Source organism: Patella vulgata, chromosome 2 (assembly GCF_932274485.2).
Source record: "Patella vulgata chromosome 2, xgPatVulg1.2, whole genome shotgun sequence".
Lineage (NCBI taxonomy): Eukaryota > Metazoa > Mollusca > Gastropoda > Patellidae > Patella > Patella vulgata.
The window spans coordinates 74,330,378-74,349,897 of NC_065880.2; the positions used below are offsets into that span (position 1 = coordinate 74,330,378).

At 34.2% G+C, this 19,520-nt stretch overlaps 1 protein-coding gene across 1 annotated transcript; it reads right to left on the minus strand.

Moving 5' to 3' along the window:
• Window positions 1-2,188: 2,188 nt before the first annotated feature.
• LOC130010634 (MORC family CW-type zinc finger protein 3-like) lies at window positions 2,189-14,298 on the minus strand (the record flags this gene model as incomplete). Its single annotated transcript, XM_056098376.1, has 12 exons — window positions 2,189-3,159; window positions 4,005-4,060; window positions 4,598-4,792; window positions 5,785-5,877; window positions 6,162-6,195; window positions 7,837-7,920; window positions 8,541-8,666; window positions 9,946-10,032; window positions 10,673-10,896; window positions 11,626-11,754; window positions 12,861-12,999; window positions 14,153-14,298. Coding segments are annotated over 12 exons (1,815 nt in total), but the record flags the coding sequence as incomplete, so codon positions are not given.
• Window positions 14,299-19,520: the final 5,222 nt, after the last annotated feature.

The following is a 19,520-nucleotide window of genomic DNA, read 5'->3' on the forward strand; positions in this document are numbered from 1 at the left end:
CACTCAACTAAAATGTTAGAAAACATTTACCAACCATTAAAGGGGCATTACATGTATATAAGATTAGATCAAGAGCTGACAGTTCTCGCAAAATAATTCAAAAATAAATAATTAAAAGGGAATATGTTCAAAATTTCAGTCAAATTACTTCACACTGAGCTGCTTTATCGCTGTCAGAACAGTGTAGACTTGATTGTCATCAAATAATAAACAAAGTATTGGTTATCCATTTTTAAATTAAATCATTAACTGTCAATCATATTTAAATCTGTTGAAAATCTCCAGCATCCGATGGCATCGAGATTATGATCTTACTACATGTAAGTTAAACATACATTATACAAGAGCTAATTCTGCCTATTGCAGGTCCTTCTTTTGGCCTGAAATGTTATAGAAACTTTTATTAACAAAACAAGACCATAATTAACTCTCAATGGCATCGGATACTCAAGATTTTAACTAGATTAGAATGGTTCGTCATTCAAAAATTTAATTTAAAAATTGGAAAGCGAGGCGAAGTCTCGAATATACCAGTGCCCTGGTTATCACAATGCACACATCTTGTCAAAACTGTGTTAACTTGGCTCAGAATGAAGTAATATTATCTATTTTGGGGCTATTATAGCAAGAATGGTCAGCTCTTTATCTAAATCTTACATAATGTATCTTTAATTAAAGGAGGCAAGTCTTTAACTCAATATCATCCACAGTCCTTGACATTGCAAACACGAATTATTGGTCAATTTAAATCAACACTGATATTGTTACATGTACATGTATCTTACCATGAAAAGATAGGCTTTTGATATCCAATCCAAATGCTTTCTGGTGCCATTTGTGATGAAGCGACTCGATGACCGAGGCTAAACATAACCCACAGGAGAATACTACCAGTGCAGATTGGAATAACCAGATACAAAATCTGGACTCTTCGTGTATTTCGCCAAACATAACTGATAACAAATTACAGTAAAAATAGGAACAGTTGAATGTAAATCAGTTTATATACATGCCCAGTACATTATTATATGCTTTACGACCCATTTGTATCCATTTCTAGGTGCCAAAGAATAGAATAATTTATATAAAATTTATGGCATGAACAGACATGCAATAGGCAGATTTAGCTTTTGCATAATGTCTGTTTAATAGTGGGATGTAACACTATCAGCTCAAATTGTTTAAATTAAACTTGACTAGATACTGATCACAAATAAACACTGAAAGCTATTAACAACATAAATTAATATTACGGTAATAGGATATAGCAAAATTTGAGTCAAGTATTGATTTCTTTGTCAGAAACAATTCAATGCTATATAATAGAGTTATTTATAAATACTTTTTGGTCCACATCTTTTGAAAAGATTTTATGATTTGCAAATACTTTCATATAAAAAATAACACAAAATGGATTTTAAAAATACTAAACATTAACAGTGGGATGGAACGGTTCAAATTGTTTTCAATCTGTTAAAATCAAACAGCAACTGGTTAACCACTTTATTCATGTTAAATAATTAGTTATAGATTAAAATATCTGCTTGATGATACTGCTCTAAATTACTAGTTTTACTGTGAATCTAAATGAAACCTAATGTAACATTTGATAACACAACCTGCTGTGGATTCAATCTTGGTATATATATGTATGTTAATCTTCCATGTCAACGTTGTACCCATCCTTCTTGAGTTCAATCTTGGTACATGTACACAAATACGTGTAGCAACAATACTTTGTTAAGCCTCTGAGTAAACGTTATAGTTATACTCATCTATCGCTGATAGTGCAGCACCTAAATGATCTAATTCAGTATAATATCAACAAAACATTTTCTTTCACTTTTACCAAATTTCCTGAATGATTATAAAAAGGTGGAACCTTCTAATACATGTTCTTCTTATACAGTTTATTTAACACAGATCACAATGGATCTTGTTTGGATACATGTACCATACACAGATCACAATGGATCTTGTTTGTTTACCATATACAGATCACAATGGATCTTGTTTGTTTACCATATACAGATCACAATGGATATTGTTTGTTTACCATACACAGATCACAATGACTCTTGTTTATTTGTTTATCATACACTGATCATGATGACCCTTGACTGTTTACAATATACAGATCATGATGACCCTTGATTGTTTATCAGACATAAATCATGATGACCCTTGATTGTTTATCAGACACAAATCATGATGACCCTTGATTGTTTATCAGACACAAATCACAATGAACTTTATCATCCACACATCACAATGAATCTTGTATGTTTTACATACACCGATCACAAAGAATCTTGTTTATTTGTTTACCATACACAGACCACGACAAATCTTGTTTATTTGTTAACCATATACAAACCACTAATAACCTTGTTTATTTATCATACACAGATTTCGATGAATCTTATTTGTTTACCATACACAGATCACAATCGATCTTGATTATTTACCTTGCACAGATAATGATGAAACCTGTTTGATTACACTATACAGATCATGATAAAGCCTGTTTGATTACACTACACAGATCACGATGACTCTTTTTCAGTTACATGTACCATACACACATCACGATAAATCTTGAATGTTTACCCCAAACACAGATCAAGATGATTCTTGATTGACCCGGATCATTTCTGTCACGATTGTCTCAATCTCCGTAGTTCCCCTAAATCTACACCTGGTACAATAATTGATAAAAGAGAGTGAACATTATTTTGTAGATCTTTTAATCTTTTGTTAGCATCTTCTAATTTTAGCTTTGTATCTTCTAATTCTATCTTTGTCACGTCTAAGTCTTTGTCCTGTTTTTCGGTTAAAGTTTTGTCTTTGGAGGGATTAGTATTGCTATCATCTAAGTCTAGATCTGTTTGTGTTTCTATTTCACCTGTTGACACCTCCTTTTCACTAGTGCCAACTTGCGCTTCAAGTTCTTCGATGTTTGGTTTAATATCTTCCATTAATTGATTTTTCTGAACCAATTTAGGATCAGGTATTATTATCTGTTCGTCTTCCTCTGTCAAGTCAATAACTTCATCAGAGTCTGGAATGACTGCAACTACTTCATCTGTATCTTCTTTTTTGATAATAAGACGTTTGCTTACTGTAATATCACTGCCCATAGTTTTCCTTTTCATACCACTGAAGTAGGAAAATTTATAATATTAAATGTGAGTTGTATCATTAACAATAATAATGTAAGTTTTATGGTGTGCTCATTCCATATACATAAAAGTAATGCTCATGGAGCATTTTTGGCTCTCAGATGAGCATTTTTTTAATGTAAAAGAAAAAAGATTTATTTTGTAAGAGTTACATTAATGGAGCTCTTCCAAAAGGGTCTGGATTATAACACAACCATGATTTATAATTCTAAAATTTTGAAATTTAATAAGAATTTCTTATGACAAATCCTTGCAAATTTAAATGAAAATTTCATACATTGCCTGGAAATGTAAATCCAAAATGTAAATCGGCTGAAATCATTCAAAATGATATAAAAAATGTGAAATTCAACAGGGTTCTTCACTGAAAACTAATAAACAATCCTACTGAGTTTTAATACATTCTATCAAGAAATCTGGCCTGTACCGTCTTCACAAGATTTTATGAGTTTGAAATTCTACAGGAAAATTTGCAATCAGAAACAATCCCTGCAAATTTGAAAAACAATAGTGTGCAGGAAATTCACAGAATATACGTTCACATTATATGAACTAGAGAGAAATAGGGTTAACGCCCACTTGATACAAACTAGGTCATTTTGGGACTAACATATGGTTCAATTTTATTTCAATAATTCGGTTGCGCTTAGGGGTCTTTAGCAGTTGGAGGAAACCAGAGGACCCGGAGAAAACCCTCGAGGTTGGACAGACGACCCTACTCCTTCAACCTTGTCACATACAACCAGGGAATCGAAACCATGCCAGTTGACTCAATGACAGACCGTTATATGAACAACAAAAAAAAAAACGCCAGATAAATACCTTGTAGATGAAACTGTTGGTCCATCAGTTAATTCAGAAGCATCCTCCAACAAAGCCTGTAATGCATATTTATAAACCCAAATAATTATTTCTTTATACTGTTTGAATAGGATTTAGTAATTGAACACATTACAATAAACACAAAAGTTCTATGGATCAACAATTACTGAATTTAATTGGATCTCTGATTAAATGTAGTAATTGTTGATCATTTTTGATTATTTTAATTGTTTCTTTCTTACTGCCACTGAATACAATATGCATTTAGTACACATCTAATTCAATATGAGGGAGAGAGAGAGAGAAAGAGGGAAATGGGGTTTAAGATCCACTCGACATTAACAGACTAGGTTATATCGGAACTAACATTCTTTCAATAATTCACTAACACATAGGGTCTTTAGCAATGGGAGGATCCAGACAAAACCCATGAAGTTAGGCAGGCGACCCTACTCTGCACACCCAAACGATTATGGGCTTGTCATGTGAATAAATGTCTAATTAATAATTAATATAACATTTATAGCCAGAAAAACACCCTGCAATAGACTAATTCAGCTCTTAATATCATGCCTCTTTATAATAATACTTACCGTTGTTTCAAAGTTTGAAACACGTAAACTTTCTGCAGCCTTACATAGCTCCTTTTGGTTTTTGTTTACTTGTGATTTCTTCATCTGTAATTCTAAAATTAATTTCCTTTGATTAGCTTCTCTTTTCTTAGCATCTAGTAACATTCTTCTCAATCCCTCAGTTTTCTTTCTTTCTTGGATTTGTGTAGATGTTACCTGAAACATGAAATGAAATGTGGTTTAACATCTTACTTTTCTGCACCGACTGGGCTAATGAAGAAGAGCATATGCCATGCCCGGAAAGTGGCGCTATGTCCTACTTCCAACTGTCAAGGGTTTATTTACGTGCGTGCCAATGTGTGCATGACCCTAAATTCCTGCATCACTGTCAAGGGGAAACCATGTCGGGAAAATTACGGTGAATTTTTTCAACCAATTATGGGATCAAACCCTGTATCTCCAGGTCAGTGAGCGATGCCTTACTCACTGAGCCACCTTGGCTCCCCAGAGTTTTATAACAAAATTGTATAACATCAAGCTTGGAGATAAGGCATCTGTCAAACACACTGTCTGGCAAAGATTAATGCTTCGTCAGGCACAATTCATCTCTGGTCTGTGACTTTTGTCTAGCACAAATCTGTCTTTTTTTCTGTGTCTTTAACACATTCCCTAGACAAAATCAGAATGTCAGGTACTAGTTCATTAATGTCTGATTTTTTGTCAGATATAACTAAAATCATAATTCCTAGACCTTCATAACAATTACATGTTCAATAATCAACCATTCCTATAAACACCATGCTGAGATAAATGAAATGAAATGGGGTTTAACATCCTACAGTACTGCTCCGACTGGGCTAATGAAGTCGGGCATACACCATACAGTGTGCCATGAGGGAAATTTTGTGCAGACAGCGGTGTTACGACCTACCGAAAATCCTGATGAACTTTCTGGGCCAACACAGGGTTCGAACACGGGATCGAACACGGGACCTCCAGGTTAGCAAGCTAACATCTTATTCAATGAGCCACCGTGGCTCGCACATGTTGCGATCAATGTAGCATCTAAAAACGATTTTACCGCATAGTGATTCTACAACAAAATAAATATATAAAAACCTCCCTCCTGGATCAGATTTTTGTGAAACATTTTCTGATAACTAGAATATTTTTTATTTGAATGGCCTGATTTTGCATACAGTTCTTACCTCTGTACATATCTGTTCAACTGTTTTAACTCTCTGCTTTAATTTTTCTTCCTTTTCAATTAATTCTTTTTCTTTCTTTATCAACATCTGATGCTATTAATAGAAATAAAAATTTAATATCAGCATAGTTTCCTTCTGTTATGATTTAAGGTAGGTTGCCAGAAGTTAAGTCTTCGTATACCAATAATGTGTATAACTTTGAAGTCAATTGGATAATAAGTTTAGCCTTTAGAGTGTCCACAAGCAAATGTGAATAATGGACGGAAGACAACATATGAATACATCTGTAACAAGTTATCTAATAACAATGGATCTATCAAGAAATCAAGTACGTTATTCTCCAAGGAAGGTAAAAATATTTAAAATAAATAACTTACTCCTTCAACTCTTGTTTTTCGTTTTTGTTGTTCCCTGAAAAATATATAAACATTGGAATATAAAATATATAAACATTGGAATATAAAATATATAAACATTGGAATATAAAATAATAAAACAATAAAATATATAACCATTGGAATATAAAATAATAAAACAATAAAATATATAACCATTGGAATATAAAATACAAGAGTATACAAAAAAAAAATATCATATGGCCACTGCAAACTCAGCAAATACAAGTTGGGGCTTGCATCTTGGATTCGATTCAATTCCTTTGTTGGATTAAAAAGTCCAAAGGGATTTTCCAGAGAGGTTTCCCATTAACTGTGATGCAGGTGCAAAAGAAATTGACGCATATGCAAAAGAACCATTGACAGAATTTGCAAAAAATAGCAGGTCTTAGCACTTCTGTCTAGGTAAAATTTTCTTGTGGCTCACTGTAAGGCAGAGCAGAAAAGTGTGACATTAAACAAGTTGCATCCATAGGGTATGTTTCAATCGATTACATCTGTCTGATTTTGTCAATCAACTTTCTTGTCTATTTTTTTTTTTCAAGAACTATATACACAAATAAGAGAAAATTTTCAGAGAATTATTGATAATAAAACTTGCCAGACAATGAAGCTTGCCAGACAGTATAATATATGGTCTCAGTAGAGTCTGTACAATGAGTGACCACAATAAAACGTGCGTTCCAGTCATTGTTTTTTTGTGGCGCGCGATCGCTCTCGAGCGCCTGTCGCGCACCCGAATGTCGACTGAGGGGAGGTTTTTCTCCCTCACTTTAAAATTGAAAATCGCTCTCCATATTTGTAAATCATGGACATGTATTTGTTTTTTTTTCAAAAGAGTGTGAAAGACTCACATTCCGAGCGCCACCATGCTGTCATTGTGAACATTTATTTGGTGTATTCGATTAGTATAATGTGATCGCACAAGCTAATAAAATTCTGATGAATATGTTGCTAAAAATAGATGGCGACTATGCACCATTGGTTAATTTAACTGAAATGAAAAGTAAAACTCTCGCGAGACGTGAGAAATTACGAGAGATGGCACGTGAAAATTTCCAATGAGAATAATTCCGGAAGAAATAAATTATATTTTAATTGAATTTTCAAGCATTTATGATTATATTTTGAATAGGGGTTATGTTTTTAAACAAAATTTATACAAGCTATATATATTTAGAAATGTCGACAAGTATTTCTATTGGAATACCGTATGTACTGTAGTTATAGACGACAGTAGAAGTTTGACTTGACCGTACGACTACGAGTGCTATTTAGCAGACGATGTTTATTATCATTTATATGTAACCAAGAATGATGACCCTTACACGCAGTTATTGATCTTCAGAACCATTTCCCATACAAACAACCAATCACTCTCCTTAATATCAGATCATTCTCCATAATTTCTAAATCACTCTTCTTAACGAAACTGGGAGAGCTTTTTTTGGGGAGCGATTTTTTCAATTTGTTCATTAAGGGGAGCTTTTTTCGGCTCTCCTCTAAAATACAAAAAACAACGACTGGCGTTCGTAATGATATATAAAACAGTGAGTGAAGAGGGAGCAAAATGAAGGTGTGGATAATCAAAGACCATAATAAAATGAGAGTTCATAATGAAATATGAAAATCTGTTATGTCATACAATGAAACTTACATTTCTTTTTTAAATGTTTTTTGATATGACGCATGTTGTAAAGAGAGATCTTCATCTTCTGGTTCTTCTATAATTTCACATCGACTAATAAATAAAAATAGACGAACAAAGCAAGGAAATAAATAACAGATGATTCAAGCAAATTCATGTGTATCATAAAATGATTGAAATATTGTCTTGATAAGAAATTAATCCCCAATCCATTCCATTTATGACTCTAATATATAAAGCTGTATTATAAATAAATCTTCCCAAAATAATTATTGACAAAATATCACATCTGTGACAAAACATGTCCTTAATTTGTTCCAAACACGAACTGTTGAAACAGTGTATATCAAGACAGACTGTTTATTGCTACCTGACCAACCCTAAATGTTTTTAGCCCAAATTGTCGACCCTTACGCTTTTCTTCTCCTTTCCAAGCCAGGTCCCATAAATTTGTCTGGGCGTTTTTTCTTTCCTGGCTGACTGTTTACAGTGAGGCCTAAAGACAAGAAATACCTGTTTATTGTTACCCGACCAGTCCTGTATGTTTTAGCCCATATCGCTAAACCCAATGTTTTTCTCCTCTTGTCTGGACCTGGGGTTTTTTTTTTGGCTGACTGATTGTAATATTGATGTGTTATTCAGTAAATCTCTTCTGTACTGGAGCGGTTATTTGATTATAACTGTCCCCTCTTATCAAGAAATCTACAACTTACTTGTGTGAGGCATCAGGGTTCATATAACAATACCATTTATCTGGTAACTGTCTGTTGATACCATCTGGTAAACGTCGCCATTTTAAACAATTATCACACTGGGCCCACAACCAATCTGGATTGGCTCTATAAAGATATAGGAAAATATGTAAGTATCATTACATGAGATTGGACAGGCGACACTATTCCTTGTCATGTACAAGCTGGGAATCAAAACTGTGTCACTTGACTCAATAACTGAAAGTATAGGAAATGGGTGTGGATCCTTTGGGACATTTCTTCAAGTGTGAATCCATATTCATTCAAAAACTTTTCTAGTGGCATCATTTTTGTAACTATCAGAATCAGTCTTGAAATGCTCAATTATTTTTATTATAACATATCTGTTCGTGTGTTCTTCGACATTAAAGGGTACTGCAACATAGGATGCAATGATACATTCATAAACAATCGTGATTAAACATGATTATTGCAAAATAAAAAATTGCAATATCTTGGATTATCGTGATGAGATCATTTATTGTGATAATTCAAATAATCGTCCTTGAAGGATTTATTATCGCAATTATTAAAACTAATAAATGTGTAAACAGAATCAAAGCTTTGTTCGGCAGTCATTTTTTCTAACAGAAATAAAAGAAACATCATCCAGACGCATAAATTGTATATAACAAAACTGCCGACTTCATAATCGATGGTCAACAATCAGGCCATGGGAGTTAGTTTCTATGGCAACAACACTCTAATCAACACAGCGTGCAGTGGGGTAACTAGAAGAAACTGTTTGCACAAGATGTTTTATTATGCTAGTGTCATTTTGACGAGAATTTGGTCGAAATAATACGAAGTATTTTTCAAATTTTATAAATTTGATTCTCCCAAATCATAATTTGCGATTATTATAAAAATAATCATGATATATTGTGATACAGCCAATGTTGAGAAAATACGTGATTATTTAATCACCTGACCCAATAATTGTGATTAATCCCAATCCCCAGGGTTTGACTGCATCCTTAATTGCAACCGATATCAGTCTGTTATGTTTCATATCTGCAAAATGTTCTTAATTCACTTTGTAAAAGTATGTTTGCTCTCTATCATGTCTTGTTTTTAACAGGGAATAAGTAATTAGGTAGACTATACCTTAGGAACTTAAAACATTACGACTTGCTATTTTCGTCTAATTTGCTGCAACTATGTCCTGATTGACAGTGACACATTGTTTGATTAAATTAAGGACCTACATTCCACTCATTTGTGGATACCTGAGTAGGGTTGATCAGTCTCGCTCTTGTGGGTGAATCTTTTAGTAGTTCTTTCTAAATTATGAGATTGGATTTTTTTCTGCACATTTCTAAACCAGATATAATGTAATGAATAAAATAAATTAAAAACGACTTACCCTAGATTAGTAGAAACAGAATTAGAACCTGATTTCTTCTCATTCCAGTATTCATTAGTTTTAATCGCTAATGCTGACATAAAAGTACTGGAATACAGATAGTTTCAATTTAAAAATTACAAATTGTTATCATTATTCTTGAACAAAGGTTACATCTTTTTCAGGATATTTGGGGTGGGTGGTCAGTTGGTCTCACATTGTGTATTAGATCAACAGATTATAAAGTTTATCACAGAGGTATGGCTTCGATCCCATCTTGTATGTGACAAGGAATAGCGTTACAGAAGAAGTGAAAAGAATTGAATTTTTTTTGTTAATGTGATCTTCATTAGAATACATTTTCTATCCACCAATAAAAAACAAAACTAAAGATTCACGCAAGGGCGGATCAAGATTGGCATCAAAGTATCAGATCTCATCTTCATATTGACTGTTGCAGTGACAACGAGCGAGCACTAAAGGTGCAAAAAGTACATGACAGGAGGTCTAAGGAGCCTACCGCATAAAATTTGAATAAATGGAACGCTGTAGATGCCATTTCTGATAGAGGCGGATCAAAGACTTTTAGCAGAAGGGGTCCCAATTATATCAGATCTCCATACTGACTGTTGTAGTGACAATTGGCAAGTGCACACATCCGGGGTCTATCGCTGGAAATTTCGATAAAAGGAATGATGTAGATGCCAGATCCGTGCACGGTCCAACACACTTGCTAGTTCATACTTACTTGTAACGCTCATCTTTGTTAAAATCTTGTTTGTTGTGGATTGGTTGTAAAAAATTGACCTCTACAACTCCAACTACACCGACACCAAGGTCATTGGGTTGTTTCTGGTAACCAACCTTTTCAAAGGCTTTGATCAGTCTATTTTTGTGGTACATCATAATACCATATTCTTCATTACTACTTTCCGAACAAGTAAAGCCATAGGTTATTTTCAATGGTTTATCCTGGACTTTGGTCAAGAAGCATAACCATTTGGATTCTAAAATAGTCACTGACTGCATGATATCGGTTATGCAATGACTTCATATGCAAACTGACAATTTATATATCATATTTCATGGTATTAACAAAACATCACCTGAAGCTAAAATCTCAATTTTCAAATCTATGTCAAACTGTGACAGTATTCTAGGGCTAATGAAGACGGGTATATGACAGAAGGTGCATACATGATGGAAATTTTGCCTGGAGAGCGATTCTATGCCTACCTTTCTTTCAAAATTAAAATTGGTAGGAGTTCTTTTACGTGCATGCCACCGGGTACACGGGACATCAGCTAGACACTATTCCTTGTCAGACCCTCAATTCTGCATCACTGAGAATGGGGAGCCAATTCCAAGCTACTTTCTCGGATTGAACTCATGACCTTCTGGCAAGCTAACCAGGAGATCTCGGATTCATGACAGTGTTGTTCGAGACAGTTCTTTTACGTGAACGCCAATGTGTAAACAGGACATCAGTTTTTCATCCCATCTGAACAACTAGACACTGTCCTTGCCAGGCTCTCCATTCTGCACCACTGACAAGGAAAAATTGCATCCAAAAATCCTGAGAAACTTTCTCTGCTAACACCAGGAGCAAATGCAAGACCCCCTGTTTAGCGAGCCAGCATCATACTCATTGACCCACCACGGCTCCCCAGTCAAGTTTGTTTTTCAGTTTTTAAAGGATACAAGCCAATGTGGTTTATATCTGTCAGTTTCAGTTTGAGATAAACTTTTACAGATTAACTTGGTTTTAACTTTCTTTCCTCGTAACACAATCTTCATCCTTGGTTTTAAAAATAAAATACTGCAATATTCCTGAAATTAATAAAGTAATTGTGTTTATTGGCCATTTTAATCAATCAGCATTTCTGGCATATTTCTGGCAGAATTAACCCAGAAAGTAAAATGAAATGGATGAAATGGAGTAAACCTGAAATGTCCTGGTCAGCAAGCCTGTATCTTACCCACTCCAAATTAATGAACACTTCACAAGGTCATTTCAGGACTAACATATAGTTCAATTTTATTTCAATGATTCTCTTGCGTGGAAGGAAAACTGGGGACCTACTCTTGTCACGTACAAGCAGGGAATCAAAACCATATCACTTGACTCAATGACAGGCCTTATGATCTAAAGCAACCCCTCGAATACTGCTTTTATCACCTTCATATTATTAAAGAATGAATGAAATGTAATGGGGTTTAACATCCAAATATTCTGCACCAGCCTGGCTAATGAATACCAGCAGACGTTTTTCATGACATCTAAAAGACAAAACAGCTGTCTTTGTCATACACGACTGGCTGGAAAAATAAAATACTGAGGAACTTGCACTGTAACCCGGGTATCATTTAATCTTGTGTATCAAGCACTAATTTCTTTCACATTCCTTTAATATCAAATCTTTGTTTAATCATTTAAAATCACCCAAATTCATCTAATTTGTACTTTAAACTGTATAGTACAGTTTAAAGCTGACTGATTAATTTTGATAATGAGTATCCATCCAATTTACAAGAATTTAATCATTATACACCAATAACCAATTGGGTTGTTTATTTTTTAACAGTGATCGAGAATTTAAATGCTTGTAAATTAGACACTCATTATCAAATTTAAATGATCCGCTTTAAACTGGACGCAAGTACAAATTAGATGATTTTGGTGATTTTAAACGATTTTTTACAAATTTTTAAACAAAGAATTGATATTGAATGAATGTGAAAGAAATTGATAAATACACAAGATTAAATAATGCCCGGATTACAGTGATGCTTGACCAACAATTGTATCAAACCTGTGATCTCGTGGATAGTGAGGAAGCATCATACGAAAATAGACATTAAAGAAATAATTTGCCAAATATCCATCAAAATTTTTATGTTTTTTACATAAAAAGTTTTAATCGAATGGTACCTACTCTTAAAGATATACAGTACAATGGCACAGATTCTTGTACAGGACGATACACAGATGTCAAATCAATTTCTAAAGTCTGTGGATTCAATATATCTGTTGGATCACTCTCAAAATCCAGCTCAAGCTTTCCTGTGTTGTCTCTGGAAAATAAATGATTCCTATAAGTCGACAAAATCCTTCTACAGCATTTAGCAATTGAATATAATACTAAAACTAAACACAATTTAGTTCACATTGCTTACTTGCAAACGACAACAGGAACTTATGAAATGTAGTGTGAAATAAACTCAGTGATTGTTTTCCATATAAATTGTGTTTTAATATAAGTCGACAAATTATTGATTAAAATAATATTTATATTTTAAAACTGAAAGAAAAAAAAATGTGCATGATGGCACAGTTAAGGCATAAAATATGAAATGAAATGGGGGTTTGCTTAACGTCCTAATTTTCTACACCAACTGGTCTGATTAAGACAGGCACATGCCGCAATGCCTGCTATGAGAGATATTTTGCCCAGACAGTGGCGTTTCTGCCCACTGTCCATTAAAGATCCAACTGTCAAGGGTTCTTTTACAAACATGCCAACATGTACATAGGAACTCGTTTTTTTGTCCCATCCAAACAACTAGACACTGTTTCTTGCCAGAATCTCCTTCCTGCACCACTGACAATGGGAAACCAGGACTGAAAAATCCTGTGAACTTTTTCAGGCAACAGCAGACGTGGAACGTCCAGGTTAGTGAGCCAGCACCTTACAGTACATACTGAACCACCATGCTTCCCAACAAATATAATGAAATGGGGTTTAACAGACAACAGCACTACAGCCTACTCTTATATCGGATTCCAACTGCCAAGGGATCTTTTATGTGCAAGCCGATGTGTACATGGGACCTCTGTTTCTCGACCCATCCGATTGACTAAGACGGCTGTCCTTGTCAGACCCTCTATCCTGCACCACTGACAAGGTGAAACGTCCCTGGAAAATCCCGATTTACACTGGGATCGAACCCACGAACTCCAGGCTAGCGAGCCAAGCGTCTTACTCACATACATGTAGCTATCGTGGCTTCTGGTTACCAACATAAAGTATAACTAATTTAAGATGCATTATGTAAGAGCCAAATCTGCCAACTGCATGGTCTATTTTCTGGCTTCAAATGGTATATAAATTTTTATTTAAACATTTATTAACATGACAAGCCCATAATCAATGCTCTGGGCCAGCGGATGGCCCCAATTTTAAGTAGTCTTGATTGCCAAGCACTGTTGGTATGATAATAAACTTACGCTTTAAGATTATAGAGAATTATTCTTGTTCCTGTTTGTAGATCTGACAACTCTTCAAGTTCTGCTAATAAACGTTCTTCTGTGTTGAAGGAAGAAAATGATGTAATGGCTTGAATATTATTGACTGTTTCTACCGACTCAGATCGCTTCTGTTACATGTGTTAAGGTATGGTTTTTTTTTCTGATATAGTAAAGGCTGTAATCGAGGTCATGACCTTTGATCAGTGAAATTTGTTGACCTGCCCTGATCTGATAACCTTTGTGTTAAAGTTCAAGTTCAAAGGTCAGAAAGTTTAGCAGTTGAAGGTCCAATCCACTAAATTGAGAACAAAGTAGTTCGATAGAAAATGTAAGTATGTTTTCAAGCAGGAAAATGCTAGAAATGAACCATATGGAGCACTGACAACTATGTTTTATAGAAAGAGAGAGAGAGATATGGTGTTTAACGTCCACTCGGGACTGACATTTGATTCAATTCTATTTCGATAATTCACAAGCAGCGGGAGGAAACCAGAAGACCCAAAGAAAACCCACAATGGTGGACAGGTGACCCTACCCCTTGTCACGTACAAGCAGGGAATCGAAACCACACCACTCAATGACAGATCTTTGGAATTCACATGCACATGTTAACCACTAGACCACCCAAACCCTCGACTGTTTTATAATCAGATCACACAACAGGGGTTGTGTGATCACCGCATAAAAGTTGTCAACATGTCCACAATATAGACAGGTATCTTGGATGACAACTTTTGGCACTAGATTTTACAAGGTATATGTAAACATGAACAAGGGACATCACTCTAGAAGAAGTAATTATAGAAAGGGTATATAAAAAGGATATTTGTAATACTGTTCCAAGTAACTAAAGGCACAACTACGGTTTCTGCCTTGGTTTTACTAAGGAATGTCTGTGACAACATTCCAACACTCATTTCCTTCAGATGATGAGTAAATACTAAAACATCTTTGGCAATTCTCATAGATCCTGATTTAAAACCATTTCCATAGTGACCAATAGGCTTGTGTCCAGATTTTGACTCATATTTTGCTTTTTCACAAAATCCAAAACTATAAAAAATAAACAGGAATTTTAGTGACATCAAATAATGCAAAGAATGGTTTGATTTGATATCTACACAAGATTTTATTGTCGTGATTCGTGCCGTTTGTTGTCCTCACCTTAACATTTTTAACAACCTATCAGCATTCAATCCAGCTCCATTATCAGTGAAAGTGAGGCAGGTTTTACCACCTTCTTCCATCTTATCAATCCATAATTCAGAAGCATTAACACCAGGATCATAGGCATTGTCTAAAAAAAAAAAAAATGAGATTAACGTCCATATACTCATACAAAACATACTTTTAAAATTTTTGAAGAATAAATGAATGAATTGGTTTTATGACACATGCGCTCCAACTGGGCTATATTGCACCAAACATATGGTGAATTGAAGAATAAAACTGCTTAATTCTATGATGCTAGAAGTTACCAAATCTCTAGTCTATGATGTCTTAAGTTTGTCCAGTCCTTAATAAACAATAGGTGCCATATCTGAACTAAGTGCATGTACATAACATTTTTTAGCTAAAAGGGACAATTATTGGCTGGGAGATACTAATTGTAGGCCAGTTGGGTAGGTTCAGGTATTTCCAGAGTCCACAATGGCTGTATTTTGGGTATACAGTACATGTAGGTTAAAGGTTAGTATTCCCCAAAATACTCTATTTATATAAAGCGGCCATTGTGGACTTCAGACATTGCTAAACCTCCCCAACCGGCCTACAATTAGCATCTTCCAAATTGGCTTGCATTTTTTTTTACATGTACCTACATGTATATTTAAACCATCCCACTTGCATTAACCTTTTCCTGATATTGATGAAATCTATAAGACAGCAACATTTTGGGAAAGGGAAGTTCAGATGGTCAATATTGCCAATGTGTAACTATAAATCGACACTAATACAACTACCAACATTCTATAAAATTCTCTATCAAAATTGGGAAGATGTATTTACAAGCCACATTGATACTATTGATAATCTTGAAGATCAACTTATTTGGAATAATAAAAATATAATAATAAACAACAAGCTAATATACAATTCAAATCTATTAAATGATAATATTGTATATGTAAAAGATTTAAATACTGATAACTATAACAGTGAACAAAATAAATTAACTTTTCAAGGTATCAAGTCGAAAGTAGGAAAGCTATTAAACCTTTCCACTTGTATCTATAATCCTAACCCGACATCAATCTGTGACTATCTTAATAAAATATTAAACATAATATACAATAATTCAATCTGTAAAATTAAATCTAAAGATGTGTACAATAAATTAATCCTAGAAAAACTTACTAATCCAACATCGATTTCAAAATGGCAGAGGTCTTTAAATGATGTCATCACTATCGATGATTTTCATAAATATTTTAAATTAATTTATGAAATTTTACCGGACACAAAACTTAGAACATTTTAGTATAAGTATTTACATAATATAATATATACAAACGATACTTTACTCAAATGGAAATTAAAGCCTTCTAACTTGTGTGATTTCTGCAGTGCCGCCATTGAAAACAAAATAAAATAATCTTTTCTACTACTGTTATTACTCTAGTAAAATTTGGTCTAAATTTCATAAACTAATTAATAAATTAGATATAGAAATTGTTTTGAAAAGGCAAAATATTCACTTTGGATGGTCAAGACAAAATCGTTTGAGATTAAATGTATTCATTTAGTTGAATGGAGAATGGATCTTTATACTGTTAAAAATTTCTTAAATGCCAATCAAACAGTTTAAAACATGATCATGACCATGAGAGCATAAAGGTATGTGTGGGTTGTAACAATATTATGGCCATGACCTAATATTGGTTTCAAATTCGTAACAAGTTTTATTAGATAGGACATCATATAATGCTATGGAAATAGATGATATATTTATATATTAAAATGACCCATAGGTTAACAAAAAACAGACTGGCTTGTACTGCCATTTCCTGTTCATCAAACACACACCATATCATCTCGTTTATGAAACTACACGATGGAATGCACTGACAGTGATGCAATATACATGTACCTAGCTGACCAAATTAGAAAATAATTCCAGCTAAGTTGTGCGAAAAATTGCATTTCTTTATAAAGGCATCAGCATCTTGGTTGGCCAGTTCTCTATTTCCAAATTTGGCCTGCCCTGCATACAATTCCATACATATTTGTGGCATAATTTAACCAATCAAATAACTAATAAATTACAAATTTATTATAACAAAGAAGAAATTAGTATTTTACCTATTATTTCTGCTATTGCACTAAAAGCCCAGGTATGACTAGTACTGTTGGCATTTAGAAATGCTGGACTAACCTGGAAAATAATTTATTTATTACTATAATGAATAATTACTTTATTGTAGGCTAAGTTGAATATAATCTTTAATGTTCATAGTTGGTTTAGGCTTAAGATGGGGGATTAACATCTACTCGACCCAAATTAGGTCATTTTGGGACTAACATATAGCTCAATTGTATTTTAATCATTTGTATGTGCGGTAGGTATTTTAGCAGTCGAAGGAAACTGGAGGACCCACAAGGTTGGACAGATTACCTAACTCCTTGTCACGTTCAAGCCAGGAATCAAAACCCAGCCACTTGACTCAATGACAGACCTTGTTATTTCATGTGCATGTGTTAAAGTTACATGTACCATCCATCCCCACCATCACATCCTTTCCCATTTTGAACTTGACACCAACATGAAATCGTCAAAAGTTAGTCATGTGTGTGTGTGTCTAATGTAGACAAATATAAGTTGCTTGCACTGCAAGCTGATACTCAAATCACTCAAACTTTGTGCACTGGTACTGATAAACATTTTTTTTCAGGTACTGGTAAAAACTTTTGGAGCATTATCTTCTCAGACCCCAAGAGGTTAGTTACTTGGTGTGGTGCCTCTTGGTTTCCTGCAGCAGCTACTAAACCCTCACTCGGGCAGCAAGTTACAAGATGAGCAATATCAAATGCAAATCCAAACCATTAGATCCACTGAATATAAGTCCCAATCCATTTCAAATAACTTTTATTTCATTTTATTTATGGGAGGTCAACTATATTCTAATCATAAATTATGGAAATACATGTAAACAGGAGAAAATTCGATGTCTAATTCAGTACTGTTTATCAGAGTATTTATCATTACTCTATAACTAAGCATGTTTAGACTCTTGACCGAGGGGTTGGATGGCCAGATAGTCTAACTAGTGCACATTAGATCCTAAGGTCTGTCATTAAGTCAAATGGCATGGTTTTGATTCCCCACTTTTACGTGACAAGGAGTGGGATCACCTGTCCAACTTGGACTAATGACCTTCCAGCCTAAAAAAAAAATGTCCTAGACGTTTCCGACTCGGGCAATGTGACATTTCGAACTCGGGAGTAAGTTGAAATGGAAAGGTAGAACACAAACTGTCAAATCAATCTATAATAAGCCAAAAACGATTTTATAAAAATAACATGTAGGTCAAATTTACAGTTCGCTTACGCTATCAAGTAAAGCACAGTCGCAGATCGCACATTCCTATAGGGACGGCACGCTGAGATGCATTAGCAGTACCAACTGATAAATTAGTGCGTACAAAGAAAAATCTATTAGGAAAATATTAGAAATGGCAACGATCAAAGCTGGATAATTAATGCTGATTAACCGAAACCGATAATCCTGATGTTATTGTAGTATGTGCAAAGAAACCTTACGGTTCTTTGGTGGATGAGCCCCTGAGATAAGGAAACACGCGATTTGTCAATCATCGATATTCATGGCCATGTGTTGATTGCAATTATTCTGTTTCACGTAAAAGACATTAATTTAGGCTTTCACAATTATTAAAAAGCTCTATTACTATTTGATAAAAAGAAAAACAACAAAGTATTACTAAATATATACACAAGTTTTCAACAATATTTTATTGTCGAGTTCAATAGTCGCCGATGAAAGCTACAATTTCATATCTTTAAAGCGAGAATTTCATATTTTCTAAGAAAGTCAAAACATAATTATTTCTATGTCTTTTGCTCAATAGGTTATCAAATCACTATTATACGATCATGGGCATTATTTCCCACCCTTAAAAATCTATGACACAGGATATATCAACACAATTACCTCCCCTGTTTTGCTATTGACAACATGGGGCAGCCATTTTCCAACGTTGGAATTTGAAGTTAAAAATGATATTTTTGCCAATTTCTCAGCTGGCAATAGCGAATTATAGGATTAATAGGATTATTCTTTAACAAGGTAGGACTGTTTATGGATACCATCTATTTTAAGGCTTTATTTTAA